The 25,463-nt window shown below is 33.7% G+C and overlaps 2 protein-coding genes across 2 annotated transcripts; both read left to right on the plus strand.

Annotated features, from left to right (window-relative positions):
* The first annotated feature begins 6,281 nt into the window (after positions 1–6,281).
* Positions 6,282–7,208, plus strand: LOC101981417 (olfactory receptor 187-like). Its single transcript, XM_005344921.2, has one exon. It carries the CDS (start codon positions 6,285–6,287, stop codon positions 7,206–7,208), a length of 924 nt encoding a protein of 307 aa, XP_005344978.1. The 5' UTR covers positions 6,282–6,284.
* Positions 7,209–22,626: 15,418 nt separating this feature from the next.
* Positions 22,627–23,580, plus strand: LOC101981680 (olfactory receptor 181). Its single transcript, XM_005344922.2, has one exon. It carries the CDS (start codon positions 22,627–22,629, stop codon positions 23,578–23,580), a length of 954 nt encoding a protein of 317 aa, XP_005344979.1.
* Positions 23,581–25,463: the final 1,883 nt, after the last annotated feature.

Raw genomic sequence — 25,463 nt, forward strand, 5'->3', positions numbered from 1 at the left:
AATATTGTAAATACATGCTATATATACATGCATATATACTATATATTTTATATAGCTTGTAATATATTTTTTGATATTTATTTTCTGATGTTTCCTCATGACCTGATAAAATTAATTTTCTTGTAAAGCTAAAAATATTGTTTTCCATTTGTATTATTAGTGATTTATTAGATCTATTCATCCTGTTAGTGACAACGATGTTTTTAATCTCCCTTAAGGTATTGTTCATTAAATAGTCATATTCTAAAGTGACTTGTTTTGATTTCTAGATAACCAAAATATAGTCTAGAGTGTGATGTTTTTGTGAATTCTCTGGTTTCAAATGTCTGTCATCTGTGGAGAAAATATCCATTTAGAAACACTGTTTTTAATAAATATCAAATTTGGAAGTGGAAAGTTGTCACCATATTCCAAATTACCTGATGCCATTCTAAAAAGGAAGAACTTTAACTCAAGCCCTGTGTTTTAAAATAAGATTATAAAATTGCTCTTTTCCAGCTCCCTCTCTCCTCTCTCTCTCTCTCTCTCTCTCTCTCTCTCTCTCTCTCTCTCTCTCTCTCTCTCTCCTCTTCTCCCCTTTTCCCTTCCCCTCCATAACCTACCTAATAAATGTCTAACCTCACTCTGCAAAATATAATATTATAAAATTAAAATTCCTTAGAGAATTCTTATATAGTATATTAATTCTTCCATGCTATTAATGTGGTACCATTCACACTATCATATATATGATATCACAAGACAATGTTACATTCTGAAGTTGTACATGTTACTTTGAATAGTTTGTGTACTATATTCTTTTCCCTCACGATCTCATCTTTGACACGACTTTAAGTATCATCTCATTGTACCTCCCCTTTACAACAACGAGTCATCAGACACCCCTTATCAATGCAGTTAAGCTTTTATTGATGAGAAAAGTACCTACAAAAAAAAACAATTCATGAAGGGGCTTAAGAGATTGTTCAGCGATTAAGAACACCTATAACTCTCCCAGAAGACCCAAGTTAAGTTCCCAGCACCCATGTCAGAAGGCTGGCAACACCGCTATAATTCTAGTTTCAGGATTCCTCAACCTTCTGTCCTTCATGGGAACCTGCACTCATGTGCACATACCCACACACAGACACATATGCAGACATTTAAAAATAAATCTTAAAATAAAAAACACACCCAAAAAAGAGGTTATTTTGTTTCCAATACTTAGCAATCTAACCCAATTTGTTTTAGTATAGTATGATATAATGTGTTGTGGATAAGTTATGTAATTTAAGAAAGCTTATATGACAGCCAGGGAACAGAGAGAGAAGGGGTGGTGCCATAAGTGTCTATATCTCTTTCAAGGTCATATGCAATGACCTTATTTCCTCTCACTGTGCCTCTTAAATGTCCTGCACTCTCACCAATCACCAGATACAAAAAAAAGCTAACTTTAAGCAGGTAGCTTTTGAGGAACAGTAAATATTCACATTATAAAAATATTTTGGTGGTCTTACAAACTTTTATAAGAAATGAGCATACATTCATCTATCAATTTTTTGTAATAATCAGTTTTTCTGATTATTACATTATAGGTTTGGGGGTTGGAACACTATAGAGTAAATTACTATTTTACTCACTATAAATAAACAGTAAATACTACCAATGTGACTAATAACTTTTAATAGTGACAGATATCAGCTAGCTATAATAATGTTCACATTTTTCTGCATCATAATGTACTTTTTTTTCTACTTTTCTTTCTATAATTATGAGTGAAGTATTTACCCAGATCACAGTTAAGAAACGATTTTTGTCTTAAGCACCAGATTCCAAATTACACAATTAAATATGCCAGGTAACTGGAGTCATTATTTAACCAGTTCTCTGAAAGTGTCACTGATTCCACTAAATTTTCCTCCTAAATGCCTCACATGGTCTTTATCCTTTACTAGTGAAATCTTAAAACTTTCCTATATTCCTTGGACAAATGAGAGGTTTGATTTAAATTATATAATTTCTTTATTCCCCTCTCAAAGGTTCCTTTTTTGGAGATTCATCTCTACATTGCTTACAGGTATTTATATCACATTGTGTAGACTTAGAGATCTGGAGTGATGAACAACTCTCAGGATTATAGCACGAGACACAGCAGCCCTGCTAAAGCCTCCTTGTCTGTGCTGTGTTTTCGCTAAGGAAACTCTTCTCCTGTTTCTGATGATCCTGCCTTTCTGTTACTTAGGGATTGTGTTATTTCAAGTATATTTTGTATATCTGCAGTTTTCAATTATAGCTTTTGAATGTTGTCCAGTGTCCAGGACAGTGATTCCCTGGAGAAGAATTGCTGATTCTGTGATGAGAAAAATGTTTCTCTTTGTTGTTCTGTGTCATTGACTTCTAGAAGTCCAGATATCTTGAGCTCTTTGACTTTCTCCTCATATGAATGTATCTATGCCAAAGTTAGTCAAATTTTAGAGTTTACATGTAACTAAATATTACAGAATATTCTATTTCAATCACAAAGCCATAAACTTCCATTGTATACTTTCTGGGATTTTCTGTGTATATTGGGGGAAAAGGAGAGATTGTTGGAGGAACTGTGTCGGGCTGCATCCCCAGCACCCAGCTGCCCGCATGTTTAGCTTATGCCCCGAAATAATTACATGGAAACTGTATTCTTTTAAACACTGTTTGGCCCATTAGTTCCAGCCTCTTATTGGCTAGCTCTTAAATATTGATCTAACCCATTTCTAATATTCTGTATAGCCCACGAGGTGGCTTACCTGGGAAGATCTTAACCTGCAGCTGTGTCAGGAGTAAGAATCATGGCAACTGCCTGACTCGGCTTCTTTCTCCCAGCATTCTGTTCTGTCTACTCCGCCTACCTAATTTTCTGTCCTATCAGGCCAAGCAGTTTTCTTTATTAGTTAACCAATGAAAGCAACAGATAGATACAAGACCCACCTCCATCATTATTTAGTCTTCATAAGAAAAGCTTCCTCATACAGCACATGGGAACACATACAGGGATCAACTGCCAAACATAACACATAGAGACAGACTTGAAATACCCAACCTTAAATGGGTCCAAAAGTATATTTAGGGCAATAACAGAAAGGGTTGGAACCTCTATCATAATTCTAAGCAAAGATTCATTAAATATTTTTCAGGAGAGTCAAGTTAGTTACAAAGTTTTTAAACTAAAAAAGTTTTATTCTAAAAGAGTACAATCAACAGACCAGTTTGATATTTCTGCAAAATAACAATAATGGAAATTTATTGTCTTCAGTTTTATGTAATTAAACCAGTTTGCTTATGTAAAAGCAAAAACCAAACCAAAACATTGTGTGTACAGTAAAAAGTGAAATTCATAGTGCATAGGTACCTGAATTGTGAATCAGTTGTTTAAAAGACAGTTTTATGTTGCTTAAAACAATGGCATTTTGCAGTGCAAACTGAACCTGTGTGTTCACCAAAATTGCAGTGAAGGTCAAAGGAAAGAGGATTAGCATTTCTAATAGTAAATGAACACTTATGGTTTTGAAGTCTTCTGTGTCCCATGGAACCAATTTAGGCTACTCCCCAAACCTGTGGTGTCCAGTAGAGAAACCTCTTTTTTTTGCCTCCAGTGAACCCTGATTCTCTTGTGGGAATTTCATTTCTTTAGGCTTTCCTTCTATGGTAAAGGCAAGTCAGGGTATAAAAGGTTCTTTCTTGGAAGGAGAGGTCATATATTCAAAGTTTGCTATGCTTAGATATGAAATGTCCAAACAAATTGTCAAGAACAGAATCATCCCTCATGGTCCTGGAGTCTTGCAGTACTCTATTCTTTGTGCTTTAGAGCATTGATTCTTTTTAAGGATCTCTGCAAATTTTTCTTGATATAGGTAAGAAAAAAAGGGAGTTCTGTAGTATCCAACATGCTTTCCATAGAAATTTAAGGATTCTTTTTAATTCATAATAATTATGTATGTCTGGTATGAATGAAAATATCAATGAAGAATTATCTATATATTTTAATTCATGGTTAAATTTAAGTGGGCAAAATATCTAGAATTGTTATCTTTAAAATATTTTAAATGCAATTTCTTTATTGATTTCTTGGGAATTGTAAATCATGTACCCTGATTCTGATCATTTCCTATTCCCCCATATGTGTCATTCACCCCTGCAGTACCAAACCAAACACCATAACAACCCCCTCCCAGGAAAAAAAAACCTAGTATCTCCTCTACCTTTCCTACCTCTCTAATATCTTCTTATTTGTCTTAATGGCATTGGAAGCTGTGCTGTGTCATGCTGTATATAATTATTTTACTTTAGAATAATGACTTCTAGCTGTGAATCTAGCATTTAACAGCTGGGTTATATTTCTAATCTAGCCTGTAATGACCATTAAGTTCTCCTGAAAACTTAATGATTAACTTAAGATTCAGTATGAAGCCTTAAAGATCCTCATATGTGCAATTATTGTGAAGATAACAGTAAAAGAATACTCTTCAGTAATTCTTCCATACAACTTTTAAGAACACTTATTTAGAAGTAACTAAATACTTCTTGTTCCCTCTTCTACTTAAAAATAATACTAACATTGCTTCTTTTTACACTTAAATAATTTATATTAATCAACACATGCAAAACATATTGTGTGTGTGTATATATATATATATATAAAATGGTTCATTGAGTATTATACACTAATATATATCAGATATGCATTTAAGTACATAAAATAAATACATATTGAAATATGTCAAAGATGGTCCTACTACTTTTCTTGTGTTAATGATTTGTTACATCTCCATATCTTAAGTAATTTAAAAATTCATATTTCTTGGTGTATTTTGAGTTCTGTGGAAGCAAATCTCTTCCCGTTAAATTCACCAGAAAAATTATATACTGATATGGTGTATATCACCTATATGCAAAATTGACTTCATTGATTTTTATTCTACTAATACAAAATAAAATGGAATATAACCTATATAATTATTAGATATATGAATGTGTGTTCTCAAATCTAACTAGTAAGATTTGTGTTGAAATATTTTCTAATTACTTTGACATCAAAAATACATCATAGAAATACAAGAATAAATGCAGTCACTGACTATATATATTTAAATATATCAACCACAAAAATTAATGAAGTCAAATTTAATGTCTTTTTAAAATGTACAGTCTATAGAAAATTTTATTTTGATTTTCACAAAAGGATAATAATTTATCAAGCTCCACAATAGATAATAAACAAGAAAGTTAAGAAATTTGATTTGTCATGTAAATGGCCGGTTTTAACAGAGAAATTTGAAGATTGTCAGAATAATTAGTCTGAAAAACACAGGAATAACAGAAGAGAGCTAAGCATTCACACATGGTAATTAGTGTTAGGCCTACAGTAGACCTTACCAACAGACTTGTGTATCTTAAATGCAGAAAATCATTTGAAAAGACCATATCTATAGTCAACAAATGACGTTTCCATTCCAATAAACACCAAGTTCACCTGTGGTGTGTCACTATATAATAGTCACTCAATATTAAAAATCCTTTCAAATTTATATTTGTCTTCTTATTATGTCAATATCCAGTCACACAAGCTTCAATAACTTCATTTGCATTGAATATCATCAGTCAGGAGAAGTTTTTTTTTTTTAGAATATTGGTCATTAGATTCTTGTTTATAAACTTCTATATCAATTTATAACTAACTCTTAGGATCAACAATTTGAATAGATGTTCCCAGAAAATTCTGCTTTACACAGGACTCTAGGTGCATTAAGAGTATTCTATATTTCTGATTTCTGATTCATTTATTAGAAACTGATTTTATCTTCCTCTGTATAATAACTTTTGAAAATATTCCCATGTCACTATATATTTTAAGATTTCCCTTTATTAAATTAGAGTATTAGAATTGACAAGGACCCTTCAGTTGAATTTCCTGTATAATCTAGATGCATAAAACACCTTTTGCCTTGATTATGAATATGTAACACAAAGAATTTTCAAAGCAAACCAATTTGTAGTTCCACTTATTTCACACAAGTTTGAGAGGTATCTTTCCCTTGAATATGTTAATGTATTCACAATTTTTAATAGAATAATGAATTGAAACAATTCTTTCACTCTGAGGAAAAGTTTTGATTTTATATGGTGATATTAAATGAAATTTGATAGTCATTCTGATGAGAACATAAGTGTGTTTTAAACTCTACTATCCAAAATTTTACTTTGCTGACTTTTATGAATTCTGTATGATATCCATCATTCATTTCTCATTCTCAGGGACATCCAGTGAGGACATGGGAACAGGGAATGCAACAGTGCTGACACAGTTTGTTCTCACAGGACTCACTCATCTGCCACAGTGGGAAATCCCCCTCTTCCTGCTGTTCCTGGTGATCTATCTCATCACCATTGTGGGGAACCTTGGTCTCATCACTCTCATCTGGAATGACCCTGGCCTTCACATCCCCATGTATTTATTTCTAGGGAGTTTAGCATTTGTGGATACTTGGTTATCATCCACTGTGACACCAAAGATGCTAATAGACATTTTTGCCAAGAATAAACTGATTTCTCTTTCAGAATGCATGATACAGTTTTTTTCATTTGCAATCAGTGCAACCACAGAGTGTTTTCTCTTGGCAGCAATGGCCTATGATCGCTACATAGCCATATGCAAACCTTTACTCTACCCAGTGATTATGACGAATAAACTCTGTATATATTTGTTAATATTATCCTTTATAGGTGGATTTATTCATGCTTTAATTCATGAAGGCTTTTTACTAAGACTAACATTCTGTAATTCCAACATAATACATCATTTTTATTGTGATGTTATGCCACTGTTAAAGATTTCCTGTACTGACCCTTCTCTCAATTACCTAATGCTTTTTATTTTTTCTGGCTCAATTCAAGTATTTACTATTTCAACTATTCTTGTCTCTTACACTATCATTCTGTTTTCAATCTTAAATCAGAAATCTATTAAAGACATAAAGAAAGCCTTCTCCACATGTGGAGCCCATCTCTTGTCTGTGTCTTTATACTATGGCCCTCTTCTTTTCATGTATGTGCGTCCTGCCTCTCCACAAGTAGATGACGATGATATGACGGATTCTGTATTTTACACCATCATAATTCCTGTACTGAATCCAATTATATACAGTTTGAGAAATAAGCAGGTAAAAAATTCACTTGCAAAATTCTTAAAGTCTTAGGTCTCATATTATTATCATCTGCTTTATTCTTATTAAAAACATTGCAATGTTATGCAGAATTAATTTGAGCGTATTTTGTGCATTGTTCAAAATGTTTTAAAAAATAAACCAAGCATAGAATTATGTTGTGGGTCTTGTTTTGTAGTGTATGTTTGTCCTATATGCACATGTATGTGGGAGTAGTTCTATTTAGTCATGCAAACATGTACATTGGCCAGAGTATGTCAAATGTCCTGCTTATTCATTTTTAAGTTATCTGCTTCAAAGAGTATCATTCATTATACATGGAGCCAGAATTTTAACCTGCTAATCATAACAATCCTTTTTATACAGCCCACATATCACTAATATTGAAAGCATGTTTGGGGCATCATCTTTTCAACAGTGGAATTGGAAACCCCTTCTGCTGTCATTTGTATGATATATTGCTGTGGTGATGAACACAGTTATTCATCTTTTGTAGCAAATGCTGTTACCCATTGAATATATCCCTGTTCCCCAGAGCTAACACTGAAATGGACTCTAATCTATGTAGCTATTTTTAGTATTTGAAATAAATTTTAAATTATACAAATAGTTTTAATGAAATGTTCCAGTATAATAAAATAAATACAATAGGATTCAAATTAAAACATTTTAATGGGTTTGTATGCCATTCATTATGTCATTTTAAATACATTAACTTAAGTAATGATGTGGTTCTTATAAATATAAAGTGAATATGATGTCATTGTCAGCATGAAGAATCATAGAACTTTAACCAATTCAGATAAATCAGTGCTATATTTGTGTAAATAAGCACAAACTTTCAAAATTTTTAGAAATATAGTTCTTTAGTTAAATTCATTTGTGTGAAATAATGATTATAGCAACAATTCAACTTGCGTTTCTCACAAAGAGTGAAAAAGATATGGTAGTGCAAGTTCAAGTTAAGACAGTGAACAGACAGTCAAAGAATGCTCTGGGGTCGGTGTGCTTGTGAGAGTGAGGAGAGGTCCATTACACTCACCATCTAGGATGAGTCTGTGTTTCTTTTTAGTTCTCTTTTGTGTTTTCTCCCCGTACATAAAGTTTCAGTGATACAAGACATTAATATCTTTTATGAAATAATTAATTGTGGGATTTTATCGAGAAAATGTCCTGGAGACGATAGAACAATGTTGAAGTTAGTTTGATTCGGGAAATAATCAAGCTAGCTAAAAGATCAAACAATTATAAGAGTCTCGATAGCCTAAATTATAAAAGTGAGTTGATTAGGGTTTAAATAGGTTATCTAGAAGTTTTAGAGTATGTAGTTGAAGAAACTGTTTTAAATTAGATCACCTAAGCTCAAAGAGTAACAAGATTTTATGAAGTCCTAGTCCCTGGAGGTTTTCTGAGACTTATGTGAAAGAGAACAAATTTTACGTGCTTTCTATTTGGGGTGACCTTGGTTACAGACTTCATGCATAGGGTGAGTACAGAATGAGGGAACCATCTTCAGATCCACCTGTGTTTCTTCTCCATACACTAATATTGGTTAAGAAGAATTCCACTCCAGACACTACTCCACTTTGTGCATTCATTGCAACACTTTGTTCTACCTTCTGTTGATAATCTCTTCCTTCCCAAAATGTTTTCCCATGTGCTTTGGGATTAAATATTTCTTGGATAAATGTTAGTGGAAATGTATTGCTAGTATATATATATATATATGTGTGTGTGTGTGTGTGTGTGTGTGTGTGTGTGTAAAGATATACATTGCATTTGCATGTATCTGTCTGAATATAGTTTACATAAAATTTGATCTCATCTGTGTACATGATTGTATTTATGGATATATTTAAACACATTCATTTTTTTATATCCCATGGTTGTTCACCCTGATATAATTGCAGGTCCTTTCATAAAACATGCCACTATTTGTGGATATTGTCAGGCTATTCAAACTTTAGCATATAGGTTATATGGGAGATTTTGTCAATAGAGGAATATTTAAATAAGATTATGAGACTCTGTTCACATCATCTTACCTCTTTTTCTTCTTTAGACCTAAAATGAAAAGTTTTGTTCTACAATTCAATTTTGCTATGACACAAAGCCACAAATAAAAGGGTCAACTAATAATGCAATAAATCTTCTAAATTGTGAGCTACATAAAGCCTTTCTTCCTATGAGTTGATTTGTCTAGGCTTTTTTTGTTTTCTTTTAATGGAATATGGAGTCAAATTTTAACTTCATACATTTTTAAAGAAATAAACAATTTGATGTATGTGCATTTAGTATAATCTCAGAAAACAACACTAAACTAAAGTGTCTAAAAACTTATTTGTTTTTCTTGGATCATATCTGACCTTGTGTAATATTTCACTTTTGGCTACAAATTTGCTTATACTACAGTTTAAAGTCCTATGGCACTTTCTGTCTTTTGCAATACACAACATGACGAATCTTTCAGCAAAAAGTATATAGAATGAAATAAGAATGTATTGCTCCTTTTAATTATATGAGGGAAGTAGAATGACTGTTGACAGAGAGTAGATGTATCCAGTAAATTCATCTTTAGACTTCATGACATTCAACAGCATCTTACATTGCTAAATAATGTTACTCTTAAAATTAGATGCATCAGTTTTATGTTTATTATCTCAAAATATAGTAAAAACATTTAATTTTGAATATTGAATAACAAAAACATATTTAACAAGTATCACTTTTGTCTTTAATTTGGAATTTAGGTTCACAGATTAGAACAGATCTTCTAATCCTCAAAGATATAAACAGAATCTCAAAGTTACAGGAAGGGATGGTCCACAATGCTATGAGTTCATATTTGTGACTTCCTTGTATTCAGAAAACACCATTTGAAGTCATCTACCACTTCTGTCTTTTTAATCTTTCCACCTGCTTGCCTGTAATGATTCGTGAGAACTAGGGGGACAGGATATAATATAGATATGTGTATTTAGGGTAGAAAATCTGTAGTCACTTATTGTCCTCATGTTTTCTAGTTGTGAGTTTGTGGCAACCCCCTTCTGATGTGGCATTCCTCTTTGTATGTTGTGAATATGCTTTGTTACCATTGGTTAATAAAGAAGAAGCTTGGGCCTCTGGCGTGGCAGAATAGAGCTAGGTGAGAAAACTAAAATGAATGCTGAAAGAAAGAAGGCAGAATCAGAGAGACATCATGTAGCTGCTGAAGGAGACAGATGCCCCAGAGCCTTACTAGTACACCACAAGCTTCCTGGTAAAAACAAAATAATAAATTAATTTAAGATACAAGCTAGATAGCAATATGCTTAAGTTATTGGCCAAAAGTGTTGTGATTACTATAGTTTCTGTTTGATTATTTTGGGCCTCAGTATCTGGGAAACAAACAAGCAGTCTCCGTCTACAGAATGGCACACCAATATGGACTGACTACACCCACATTAAACCTGATAGAGCTTAAAAAGAAATTCTAGACACACACACACAAAAAAAACCAAAGAAACAAAAAACAAAAACAAAACAGAATTTAGTGCAACTTCTTGGTAGCCGAATTTTTTCCCCAGATGGGCTGTTTGCTGGCAGTGAGCAGGTAAGTTGCAGTTCCTTTAAGAGACATATTACTGATTCAGCATTAGCAGCAAAAAACCCATGTGGCTTCTTTAAGAAATGGCAGCTTCCTGGTTTGTATTAGTTGCATGAACAGCTCTTGCTCTTTCAGGAGGATGAGCACTTAAACAAGATCTGTAAGCAGCATATTACAAATTGCTAAAAGGTGACATGACATAGATCCACTGTGACCCTGGTGCTGGGTCAATTTGCAGGACTCTCAGAAGCAGTGAATATGCCTCCACCATGTTGGACTGGGTAGTGTTAACAGGCAGGGCCACAGAGTTGATCCTAGCCATGCCTGCTTAACATTTGAGAAAAACATTCTTGGTCAAAAATAATTATAGATATGCAAGTATTAAAGACAAATCCAGATAAAAAGACTTCTAAATGGGTCACAGTGTTGGAAAATGCATTACAATTGAGAGAAAGAAGAAAATGAATATAGATAGTTATAATATAAAGAGTACAGACAGTCATAGATTGAAAGGCCAAAGATAATAAAATAAATATTAAATTTATAGAAAAATTTAAGAAAGACAGAGATGAGAGTTAGAAAAAAATTAACTTGATTGAGGGAGCCATTGTGGGGCTAGCAAGAAACCTGGCCCTAGAGAAACTTCCAGGAATCCACAAGGATGACCCCAGCTAAGATCCTAAGCAATAGAGGAGTTGGTGTCTAAACTAGCCTGGCTCTGTGGTCAGACTGATGAATATCTTAAATATCACCATAGAACCTTCGTCCAGCAACTAATAGAAACAGAGGCGGAGACCTGCTTTGGAGTACTGGATTGAGCTCCCAAAGTCCAGTTGGAGAGTGGGAGCAGTGAGAATATGAGCAAAAAGGTCAAGACTATGATGGGGACACCCACTGAAATAGTCTACCTGAGCTAATGGGAGCTCACCATCTCCACCCAGACAGGAAAGAAACCAGCATACGTCCAAATTAGTCCCTCTGAATATACTTGACAGTTGAATGGCTGGAACAGACTGAGGGGCCACTAGCAGAGGCACCAGGATTCATCCCTACTGGTTGTACTGGTGTTTTTAGAACCTATTCTCTTTATACAGATGCCTTGCTTAGGCTAGATATAGTAGGGAGGGCCTTGGACCTTACCCTCTCTGTGATGTAGATGGGGTGTGCGGTGCAGAATAAGTGTAGGGAATGCAAGAAGGGGAGGGAGTGGGAACTTGGGTTCATATGTATGATGAAAAGATAGTTTGTTTTCTTTTAAAAATAAAAGAAAAAAAATAAGCCACATAAAGATGGAAAATACACAGAGAATATGGATTATGTATGTTACAGTGTTTTAGACATTCCATTGTACAGGATATATATAAAACGTATCGTGACATCAAAATTTGGTTCTAAGGATCTGTTGCTTTGTGAAAGAGGTCTGCTTTTCTTTCCATAGATGATGAGAACCTTTAGAATCCATTCAGACTAATGTGTTTTGATGGAAACAAATGAAAACACATAGCCAAAAATGAATAGAAAATACAAAATATTTTTAAAATAATTAGTTTGGCTTGGTATGTTTTATTATATATTTAACAATAAATTTAGTTCCATTGAACTAATTTATTTTAATGACCTAGGAAACAAATTTCTTATGAATAAAATTCTTTTGGTCATTACAGCATATATGATTACTCTGTTTTGTCACATGTTTTAATTAAAGTCTTTAAGGCTGATTATATAAATACTAGTACCTCTGTATTATTTTATTCTTCAGAAATTATTCATTTGAACATACATACATATATAGAATTATGCACACCTAGAGAATAGACAGAATAGAGGACATATGTTTAATGAAGTCATACATATTCATATATAAATATTCACATTCCATGTATTTCTTATAAAAGGATTAAATATTGAGCCCAGTTTTACTCTGCCAGGAAACACTAAGCATGAAAATGCTATCAAATAAAACCAGAAAAATAGAGAAACTTTGTTTTTAATTCACTCTTAACTAAGATGAAGTAACACTTAATTATACAAAGAATTATCAGTAAAGTATGTATCCATATTCCACAGCACATAGATTGTGTTAATAAATTTAAATTCAGTGACATTTATAAGAATAAATTTATAGGAAAATGTATTTTAATATTTTTTAGAAGAGAAATAAAAAGCATTCTAACTTGCAGTATTTAAGTAATCAAGGAACAGTAGGGAGAAGACCTAACCAACTGAGCATGGAAGCCCCACACCTCATTTAGTTTCTTTTTTTGTTCTGGTAGCCCTACGTTGTGACTTCATACTTTGTTCACTGTATGTTTTCTTTTTTTCCTTTTTTCTTTTCTTTTTATTTATTTATTTATTAAAGATTTCTGCCTCCTCCCCGCCACCGCCTCCCATTTCCCTCCCCCTCCCCCAAACAAGTCCCGCTCCCTCATCAGCCCAAAGAGCAATCAGGGTTCCCTGCCCTGTGTGAAGTTGAGGACCACCCACCTCCATCCAGGTCTAGTAAGGTGAGCATCCAAACTGCCTAGGCTCCCACAAAGCCAGTATGTGCAGTAGGATCAAAAACCCATTGCCATTGTTCTTGAGTTCTCAGTTCTGAGACTCTACTTTTTTCCCTCCATTTCGGTCCTCTTTGCATGCCTCTTAAGTTACCTTTTCTATACCTTTTCTCCACTTGATAATCTTCATTTTCTCCATTGTTGTATTTATGAAACATGTTCCACAGGTAACAAGTTATAAATTTGAATGTGCAAAAAACTGTCCACATAGCCACAACTTTGGCTCCTCCACAGCATTTTTCTTCACAGTGCAGTTCACACTGAACCAAGTTCCTGCAACATGACATGAACAAAAACTAGTGGCTCGATAACAGCAAGATTTGAACACCCCAAAACAAATGAAGCAGAAAAAAAAACGACCTTAAGAATAATTTTAGGAAAATGTTTTAGGCCCTTAAAGAGGAAATATAAAATCCCCCCCCAAAAAAAAAGTGGAAGAAAAGACAAGCAAAAAACTTAGAAGAAACCAACAAATCCCCTTAAAAAAGAAAGAAAGAAAGAAAGGAAGGAAGAAAGAAAGAAAGAGAGAAAGAAAGAAAGAGCAACCAAACAGGTAAAAGAAATGATTCAAGACTTGAGAACTGAAATAGAGAAAATAAAGAAAACACAAACCAAGGGAGTTCTCTAAATGGAAAATATGGGTAAATGAACAGAAACTACAAATGCAATCATAAACAGTAGGATACAAGAGATGGAAGAGAGAATTACACATTGAAGATATGATGGAGGCAATAGATTCATTTGTCAAAGAAAATGTTAAATGTAGCAAAAGCTTAATACAAAATACCCAGGAAATATGGGACACCGTGAAAAGACCAAGCCAAAGAATAATAGGCATAAAAGAAGGAGAAGTCCATCTCAAAAGCATGGAAAATATATTCAACAAAATCATAGAAAAAAATTCCGAACCTAAAATAGATTATGCCTATGAAGGTACAAGAAGCTTAGAGAATACCAAATAGACTGGACCAAAAATCAAAAAAATAAAACCCTCTCCTTGACACATAATAATCAAAACACTAATTATACAGGATAAAGAAAGAATATTAAGAGCTACAAAGTAAAAAGGCCAAGTAATAGAAAAAGGCAGACATATTAGAATTACACCTGACTTCTCATTGAAAACAATAAAAGTCAGAAAGTCCTGGTCAAGCATTGTGAAGACATTAAGAGACCATGGATGTCAGCTCTGACTGTTATACCTAGCAAAATTTTCAATTTCCATAGACAGAAAAAAGAAAATATTTCATTACCGAGTCAGATTCAAACAATATAGCCACAAATCCAACCCTGCACAAAGTGCAAGAAGGGAAACTCAAACCCAAGGAAGCCAGCTACATTGACAAAAACACAGTCAATAGATGATTTCAGAATAGGAAATCCCAAAGAAGGGAAACACACACAGAATAGCATCATCAACAGCAAAATCTATAATAACAGAAACTAGCAACAAAATACACAAACCTTTATTCAAACTAACCAAAAGGCAAAGAGAGAATATAAGAATATCCAAGCTAACAAAATCAAAAATGAAAAGAAGGACATAACAACAGACATGGAGGAAATCTAGAGAATCATCAGGTAATACTTCAGAAACCTACATTTCACATAATTGGAAAACTTAAAGGAAATGGACAGTTTTCTTGATAAATGCCACTTTTCCAAATTAAATCAAGTCCAGATACTCAAATTAAAAAGACCTATATCCACTAAGGAGATAAAAAGTCATCAAAAATCTCACAACCAGAAAAAAAATGCCTCAGAACCAGATGATTTCAACACGGAATTCTATAAGATTTTCAATAAATAACTAATACAAATCCTCCTCAAATTGTTACATACAATAGAAACAGAAGAGTTGCCTAACTCTTCTTACATGTTACTCTGATATCCAAACCACACAAAGAAACTAGTAAGAAAGAGAATTACAGAGAAAACTGACTCCAGTGTCCTCTAATCTTCAAGTGGGTTCTGTGGCACATGCACACTGGCACACACATGTATGCACTGTATATAAACACATGAATAAATAAAAAATGTCATAAATTTAATTTTTTCCTAGGAGTCATCAAAAGAACAAATAATCAAATTTAATAAATGGAGTACAGACCTAAACAGAGAACTCTCAACAGCAGAATCTAACATGGTTGAAAGGCACTTAAGGAAATTCTCAACATCCTTAGTCATCAGAGAAATGCAAATCAAAAGAATGCTGAGATTCCAACTTAGACCTGTAAGAATGGCCAAGAGGAAAAACACTGATGACATCTTATACTTGAGAGTATTTGGGTAAGGAGAATGCTTCTTCATTGCTGATAGGATTGCAAACTTGTACAGCTGCTTTAGAAATCAGTATGATTATTTCTGGGAAAATTAGGAAACAATCTGACCCAAGACACAGCAATACTACTGTTGGGTATATACCCAAAAGATTCTCAATTATGCCTTAAGGACTTGTGCTCAACTATATTCATAGCAGCAATATTTATAATAATCAGAACCTAAAAGAACCTAGATAATCCTCATTTAAAGAATATATAAAGAAAATGTGGTACATTTACACAGTGATAAAAATAATGATATCCTGAAATTTAAAGGTCAATGGATGGATCTAAAAAAACGCATATTGAGTGAGGTATCCCAGACTCAGAAATATAAATGTAATATGTGTTCACTCATAAGTGGGTTTTAGACATAAGCAAAGAAAAACTAGCCTAGAGTACACAACCAAAGAATCTAGACAACAAAGATGATACTAAGAGAGACATACATGGATGTACAATGGAGAAGAGAAAAAGAAAGGATCTCCTGAGTAATTTGGGAATATAGGGTTTATGTTAGAAGGTAGGATGGGAGGAGGAGTAAAGGTGTGGAGTGGTGAAAATGTACAGCATAATAAAAACATTAAAATATATAAAAAATAACCCTAAGCATACAAAAATAATTTTAATGATATATTTCATAAAACAAGTAGATTATTTAGATACTTAAAGGACCAAATGTATTTTTTTGCTTATACATTCACTCATTCAGTCAGTCAGTCAGGATGACAGGCAGTCATTTTTTAGACCGTCTCTTATAGCACTGATTAGCCTTAAACTTGCTGTATAGTCAGTGTTGACTCTGGACTTCCAGCTCCCCTAGTCTACTCAAGTGTTGGGATTACTGGTATTAGCCATCACACCAGTTTATACAGTTCTGAGCATCGAAAAAGTATTTGACAAGCACTCTGCCAATAGTGCTAAATTTCTAGCCTTCAAGTGGATTTACATCTATCAAGTTTAGTGATATTCATTCTTCAAGAATTTCAGAAACATAAAGCTCAAACTTTCTCAAGAATAAGGTTTAATCTCAGATAAAGGTTTTTGTTTGAAAGATTATATAAACTTTGAAACTTACATAAGCTTGAAATGTACCATAAATGTGGAACTTCTCTGATGAAACATATATTTAAATGCATAACAATAGTACTTTTATACTGTAGGCCCATATTTCTATATGGTATGGTAGTCAGACTCTGAAGCCATAGGCCCCACCTGAGGTGTCACAAAGCCCTGCAGACACGCTGTCACTGTCCTAACAAAAAGTCAGGATGTTGTTGCTCCTTCCTTTGTAATTTGGAGGATGTCTAATAGAGATGCTAATTTAAGCCTACGTGACAGCTAGCATAGACAAAAAACAGGTAGATGCTGACGTGACAAAATTCCATTCACCTGGTTACCTAGGAGACAGAATGCTGGTGTATTTCCCACTCAGTTTATGTTTTAGTATAAAAGGTGTTTAGAGAATAAACAAGAGGAAATCTTAAGGACATGAACTCAGAACTTCATGAGGAACCACTGAGAATCTCCCTCCCAATAAATCCATGTGAGTTGTGTCTTTATTCCCATGCCTCCACCCTGGTCCAGAGAGAGTTTATGTTGGGGTCTGGTTGAGAGAAGTAATTTATGGTCTGGGCTAGCACCGGACCCCGACATTATACAAAATTGAACCAATTGCACATAAAAAAGAATATATAATAAATCTATGGTGATGGAGGAAGGTCATTGGTTAAGTATGGTACATAAATGCAATAGAACATTTCCCAATTATAAGGTACAGTAATTCTGAAAATTACAGGTAAATGGATGGAGCTAGAAATAACCACTCTAAGCGATGTAACCCAGACCCACAAATACATGTGCTTATGTTTTCTCTGTATGTGTATTCTTAATTGAAGTCTTTGGCAATATATATTTAAATTTAAATGCCCATAGAAGGCCAAATATAAGTAAGGATGACTAGGAATTTTATTTCAAGGAATGAGGAATGAAATTTAGATATTATGAAGTGAAAAGATGAAATATGTAAGAAGACTGAATGGAGCGGAAGACAAAAGATAGAGGAGGGAATATGGGAGTATAATTAACAGTAATTTTAAAATGCTATATGGAAATCTGTGAATAAGTATTCTTACTAAGATATTTATACATATAAATAGTAAAGGCCTTAAATGGAGTTACTGTATTATTTGCCATTCTGGAGGTGGGGAAACCTGGGAGGATTGAACCAATCAATGATGCAGGGTAAAGTCCCATTCAATAGACAACATTATTCAAAGCATGAGACAGTTTATACTCTGAGGGTTAAGAGGAGCCACATGAGTGAAGTGGATCACCACAAGGGCAAGCCACATGACAAAAGCATGTTTTTCCATAGAGGATTATAAATAAATAGCAATATCCAATTGAGTTGTAATGAGTAATCTGAAGTAAACGCACTCTTACGAGCTACACTTACGAGGAGCATGAAAACACATTTCAATAATGGTTCCATATTCGGAACAAACTAAACTCACAGTACTCTTGTTTTCTTATAAGCCCTATCACATAAATCTGTTCTTGGACCATGTTATGATACTATATAATGGTGTGCCATGCATGTGTGTAACTAAGACCCCAATTAGATATCAGATACTATAAAGTTAAATAAAATTGATATTTCTTTTTTTGTTATTCTTTTTTTAATTTATTTATTTATTAAAGATTTCTGTCTCTTCCCCACCACCGCCTCCCATTTCCCTCGCCCTCCCCCAATTAAGTCCCCCCCCCTCAGCCCGAAAAGCAGTCACGGTTCTCTGTCCTGTGGGAAGTCCAAGGAACCCCCACCTCCATCCAGGTCTAGCAAGTTGAGCATCCAAACTGCCTAGACTCCCACAAAGCCAGTGCGTGCAGTAGGATCAGAAACTCATTGCCGTTGTTCTTGAGTTCTCAGTAGTCCTCATTGTCCGCTATGTTCAGAGAGTCCAGTTTTATCCCAGGCTTTTCCAGACCCAGGCCAGCTGGCCTTGGTGAGTTCCCAATAGAACATCCCCATTGTCTCAGTATGTGGGTTCACCCCTTGCGGTCCTGAGTTCCTTGCTCGTGCTCTCTCTCCTTCTGCTCCTGATTTGGACCTTGAGATTTCTGTCTGGTGCTCCAATGTGATTTCTTTTCAAGACATTTGACATTAGGGTCTCATAGAACCCCCACCAATATTAAAAACTATTACCCTGACTCTTGGATACCCTTCCGAAATTGATAGTAGGCCCCTATAAGCAAGATACATGGTAGAGTCCTAGAACAGGAAGAAATAGAGCTGCTACAAATTTGGAAGCTTCATCCTTACTGACTGGTCTCGATAGTGCTAGAAGGTTTTATTTATGTTATCAGGGAAAAAAAGTAATCAATAATCTTACCCAGTTGTGACCTACACAAGCTACAGTACAACAAACTTGATAAAATACCCCCTTTGATGACTTACTGGCATGAATGTTAAGGGAATAACTACATTCTGATGTTATTTAGAGTCCTCTCTGTGAAACAAAATTTATGCCTCATGCTGTTAACTGAGCAAAAACTGGCTAGACCGTAGACCCTGAGGAAGAATCCAATACTATTATTCTACTAAATAGACATAACAACAAGCCTACACCTATAGGTTAAATCAATGCCTATGAAATAGTGTATCTCCTATCCCTCACCAGAGAAACTTCTTTTTACAGGAGATGGTGATTAAGTCTAGAAACCCACAACTGGTCAACATGCAGAGAATAATAGAACACACTTATTTTTAATGGAACATCTATATCACACTCTTTAGACCTGAGTCTCAAGAATAATCATGGAAGGAGTGGAAAGAATGTAAGCCAGGAGTTGAGCATCATCAATGAAACAGCATTTGGGGGGCAAGACAAGGCGATTGCACATGACCTCATAGTGTCTATAGCTGCATATAACAGAACTTAAACAATATCATGCTAGCCAGAAGGCCATCATGGATGGTGGAGAGGTTATTAATATGCTCTACCACTGCCTAAGACGGTATGAATAATTGATGGATGACTGATGGAGAAGGGACAGTAACTTTTCTTCAGAGATGCAGCAATATAAACACTACATATGCTACAACACATTGTCCAACAGGTATCCATATATAGGTAGTACTAAATGAACTTAGTGGACAAGAGAAAGAGGGATTGTGAGGCACTGGTAAGCACCAATCTACCTTCAGCTCTGTGATGTCACCTTCTTTGAATTCAACAAGAGTCAGGCAGTCCTTGTTATTCTGTGCCTAGCTTCCTTCACTCAACAGGTCATAAAGTTCCACTTTTAATACATAATATAGATTTGTCTATGAAGAATTGGATAATTGGTAAATTGGTAAACCCTCTATATGGGGTCTAAAAAGAATCATGGTCTTTTCCTTTCTCTGACTGCAAATATACCCTGGTTTTCTTCTGACATAAGTGTCACAAGAAACATATTCAATGTTGTTTTAGAAAACAGATGTGTAGGATGTGGCCAGACTCTTGTATGTAATGAAAGTAATGAATTGAATTCTGGTTGACTGATTCCGATTTTCTCCCTTGTATCCACAAATTCAAATATCTCTACATCTTATTGTTACTTCATGTGACTCACATAGATATTTTTTATCCATAATAACTCTAAACTAGGTAAAATAAGAGATAATGGTATAATCAAGTGTAGCACCAGTCAACATCATCTACAAGTTGATTGTAAAAATGGGTGTTTCGTGTTCCTTAAATAAATCATTCACTCATCTTCAGTCTGTCTTTAATTAATGCCTTTCCAGTAACTGGAGGCTTGGGAAACTGGCTCTCAGATGAAGAGTCTCTGCAGAAATTTCCAAAGTCCATACCAGGAAGTCCCTGTAGAATCAACAGAACTTTACTTTGCCCTCAAGATAACTAATTAATCACTGACACACATGGAAAGAAGGTGTCCTTTTAGATATTCAAAATTTAATCCCCAGTGTTTTAAAGACTTGACATTTATTCTGAATTCTGAACTAAGAAACTTCATAAGGGAATCCAATCATATAAAATGTGTGTCTGTGAACTCAAAATATTAAGATGGATTTTAAGGTACTTACCAACATGAAGAAATCCAGATCTCCAAAGCACTTGACTATTTTATTGTTTTTACACTTTACTTACTTAATTTTCATGTCTCTAAACTGAACATATCCTGACAAGATATAATGAAACAGTAAATGAGCCATCCAGTTAATCTGAGTTCAGAAGTACTACAGTTTATCAGTAAATATCCAGGTAAGATAGTAATATCTCTGTAAAATAATTTGAGGATGTAGAGTAAAATATATTTTTGATTTAGTGGAATAATTATATTTTTTGCTGGAGAACAGAAAATGAGATTTTACTTATACTAGTCTATTAGATATTCTAAATAAAAATTAACTTTTGAAAACTAAACCTAAATATTTCCAGTTGAGTTCCATATTCTGTTGTGCTAAAATAATAGAAGAAAGTTATTTTATAGTTCTTGATATATATTTTCAAAATCTTTTAAATTAAAGCGATATAAAATGTTATAGATCTGAAATATAAATGGGTACTAATTCATTTTCCTATATTTTTACTATAAAGTATAGAAATTTTAATCAATATTTTTGTGAATGGATAGCAAAAATAATATCATTTTTAGAAGAATGGTCAGTTAAATACTAATTAAAATGTGTTCCATTTTATAAACATGCAGCTTAGAAAGTTTAAAATCCTAAGCAAGACCCCACTGCTTCACTATGGTTATTCTAAATGCATAGAACATTAATGACATATATAGTCTGAGTCTGAGAAAGTGTTTGAGTGTCCTTAAATCATTTGTGAAGTGGTTTTATTCATGAGGGTAATTAAAATTAATAATTTGTAAAATTAAAAATTAAAATGCATGTAGAAAAACTACAGTATGATCATATACAAAATGTTCTACCTATATTGTGTTAAGCCAAGAGACTTTGATTCTTTCTGATAGAGAAAGATAATTGCAACATTTTTTTAAATTCCATGCTATTTCTGCACTTAATACAGTACAATGTTACACTGGTAACACTCTAATAGTATACAGTAAATCAGAGTAATATTGAATTCTGAAATACAGAATTTTAGAAACAAATGACTTCGTAGATTCAAATGCTCAAATAAATGTATATCTGCTAAAACATAAAAATAAAGGTTAGGTATCAATTCACTCTGAATGAATTGAAGTTATATAAGTTGGGTATGTAGAGTGATTGATATTTGGAATCAGAATGGATTCTTTGTCATGGAGTCTCATATTAACTATATCTGCAAGAGGCTTAAAACTAGACCAACTGTTAGCATACCTAGATAATTAAGAGTAGCAACATTATTAGGAAGTCAATCAGATGAGAGGATTAGGAACTATATTATGTTAAAATGAGTATGAAGTGATTTGTAATTAATAAAATATTGTGGTGTTTTATATTCTTACACTGACTTAAATGATAAAGAGGTTCTTCTGAAAATACTCAGCTGTTACTTTATCTGGGAAATGTGTAAGCTGGAGAAATTCATTTATTTCAAACCACTCTGATTCTGTGCATATTTTAAAAATTCTTGACTAGATTCAAGAGATAATTATTTTTTCAGCATGGATCCCATAATACAATGTTTAGAATGATTTTGCCTGAAGAATTTCTTATAAGATTCTTTCATGTTGAGAAAAGACAGTTAGGCTATGGATTTGTTTTCTGATACAAGCTAGCTCATGCAGCCAAACCTTTTTTCTCTAGCAGTTCCATAGATATTTCAGGACAGCCCCATGTGCATTATCTATGAGTAATTGTTCCCAATGACCTATACTGGGCTGCTCTTCAGAAGACAGCAGACGATGATGTGATGAGGGTATTTCTTATTAATATTGTAGTTAGAACAGTGTAATAAGATACAGTCTACTTGCAACTACAGGTAACTTACTTTATTATGTTGTCTTAGCACAGATCAGGAATGATGAAGGAAAATCATTCTTTGACAACAGAGTTCATCCTGGTGGGATTCTCAGATAACCCAGTCCTGAAGACTCTCCTGTTCTTGTTGTTCTCTGCTATCTATCTGGTCACCATGGTTGGGAATCTCGGACTGGTGGTCTTGATCTACATGGAACACCGTCTTCACACACCCATGTACATCTTTCTGGGCAACCTGGCTCTCATGGATTCCTGCTGTTCCTGTGCCATCACTCCAAAAATGCTAGAGAACTTTATTTCTGTGGACAGAAGGATTTCCCTCTATGAATGCATGACACAGTTCTATTTTCTCTGTTTTGCTGAAACTGCAGACTGCTTCCTACTTGCAGTGATGGCCTATGATCGGTATGTGGCCATATGCAACCCTCTGCAGTACCACAACATGATGTCCAAGAAGCTCTCCATTCAGATGAGCATAGGCACCTTCATAGTCAGTAACCTGCATTCAATCATTCAGACAAGTTGTCTGTTAAGATTAAATTTCTGTAAATCAAATCGCATTGATCACTTCTTCTGTGACATTCTTCCACTCTATAGGCTGTCCTGTACAGATCCTTTTATTAATGAACTAATGATATATATTTTTTCAATGCCAATTCAAGTCTTTACCATTACCACAGTCTTGGCCTCTTATTTCTGCATTCTTTTCACGATTTTCAAGATGAAATCCAAGGATGGGAGAGGAAAAGCGTTTTCTACTTGTGCATCCCACTTTCTTTCTGTGTCGATATTTTACATCTGCCTTCTTACATATATAGGACCATCAAAAGATGGTAATAAAGATATACCAGTGGCTGTATTTTATACAATAATAATTCCTTTGTTAAACCCTTTTATTTACAGCCTGAGAAACAAGGACGTTTTAAATGCTGTTAAGAAGGGTATGAAAATTTATAGTATTTTTAAAAAATCTTCATCATCTACAGTGCATTAATTTTATCTCATTAAAATAATTTTATGAATATGAAATATAGAAAATTAAAAATGTGGCTTATATAAAGTGTTAGTTTTAAAATCACTAGACTCTATTATTCAGCAGCATACAAACACAATTCCAAAATAAATTTCAACTATTATTCAGCAATATATAACAAGAAAAAAATAATGGTTCTATCTACTTTCATTATTGTTAAGAGATTTTTTTAGTACTGTAATTCCATACTCAATAAACTAATACAATAAAGTATTTGAGCAACTTAATGTACAAAATTCTTCTTTAATTAATATTATTTATATAATGAAAAAAATTTTGTTATTTTTTCAGAATGTCCAAATCTAAAATTTCTAGGCATTAACTGATTTTTCAAAAATCTTTCCTTCTATTACTCCTTTTCAAAAACAAATACAATAATATAGAAACACTACTAAATAAGTATAAATCTCTTCCTTCAGAATATTTTTATTAATATCATGAAATATTAATATTTTTGAATAATCATATACATTTATATGCTTCTTACTCATTTTTCTCAGTTTATGTTAGATTAGTAGATTCTTCAGCTAGAAGGTTTAAATTTCAAAGTTGTGGTATTTTTTCCAGTAATTGTTATCTCACACACGTATGGGTGTGTGCATATATATAACACATATATAAGTATATATTCTTAAATATATCTGTATAGCCTTCTTAGTTTGTATACTGCTACTTGCATTCATGCATTCAGGGATGACCATCTTGGGCTGGATAACCAGTTGGTGTGCTCTTATCTTGGTAAAACTATAGTTCACTTTCCCAACACTCTGTAGTTGCTTGTGGTTTTTTTGTCCGTGCTAACTTTGTTGTTATTAATGACATTCAGCTGTGAAGGAAACAAATTAATATAATGGAGTTTGATGTACACTTTACCCAAACTCATTAAAGTGAGTATCTTTATACTATCATGATATTGTTCTTATTAAGAGAGCTATGCTATTACCTGTAGAGTTCATATTGAATTTTAATACATCTTCCATTATCATCATATTTCTGGCCATGATTTAGTTTCAGAAGCCAACTTGTCTTTAAATGTCAATTCTCCTTAATTTCCAATGGAATGTGACAGTGTTTTAGACTGTCCAATGACCTTGACACTTGAGAAGAATTCTGTCCATCCATCTTATATCATTCTTATTTGAATTATTCTCATATATCCCCATTATTATATTTATGTTTTGGAAATGAATATCACAGAATTTAATTATGACTATTTCCTCAGGGGTTACTTGCATCAACATGACTTACTGTTCTTGTTCATAGCTTAGTTTGTTGGACTAAATGTAAGGATGTTTGGTTTCACTCATGGAAGTTGTCTATCTCCTTTTCATATCATTCATTAGAAAGTAAATATATTGATAGATGATAGATAGATAGATAGATAGATAGATAGATAGATAGACAGACAGACAGACAGATAGATAGATAGATAGATAGATGATAGAATTTTAAGATAAAGGACTTACATGATTTATTCTATATGGAAATATCATAAATTGTGGAAATATTTTAATATAAGATCAGTAATTAAGAAAAATGCATTAAAGAATGAAAATGCCATGTTAAAGACACATAACACATTCTGGCATCTCCACGGGTTTAGGGGGAAAGTGTGATACTTCTGGGACAGAAACCAAAGATTTGTAAAACAAGTCATATAAGAACAATTAACAGTACACATTATAGATTTTTCAACAGAACAAGAACCTAACATTAGGCATAGGAACATAGCAGGAAGGGCATTCCCCTCCCCCACTCAATACCTGCCCTCAGTTGTGCCTTAAACAAAAGAGAAAGGAAGGTCTCTGCCAGTGCCACCAAAGCAAAAACTACACTCTGTAAAA

Source organism: Microtus ochrogaster, chromosome 2 (assembly GCF_000317375.1).
Source record: "Microtus ochrogaster isolate Prairie Vole_2 chromosome 2, MicOch1.0, whole genome shotgun sequence".
In the NCBI taxonomy this organism is placed as follows: Eukaryota; Metazoa; Chordata; class Mammalia; order Rodentia; family Cricetidae; genus Microtus; species Microtus ochrogaster.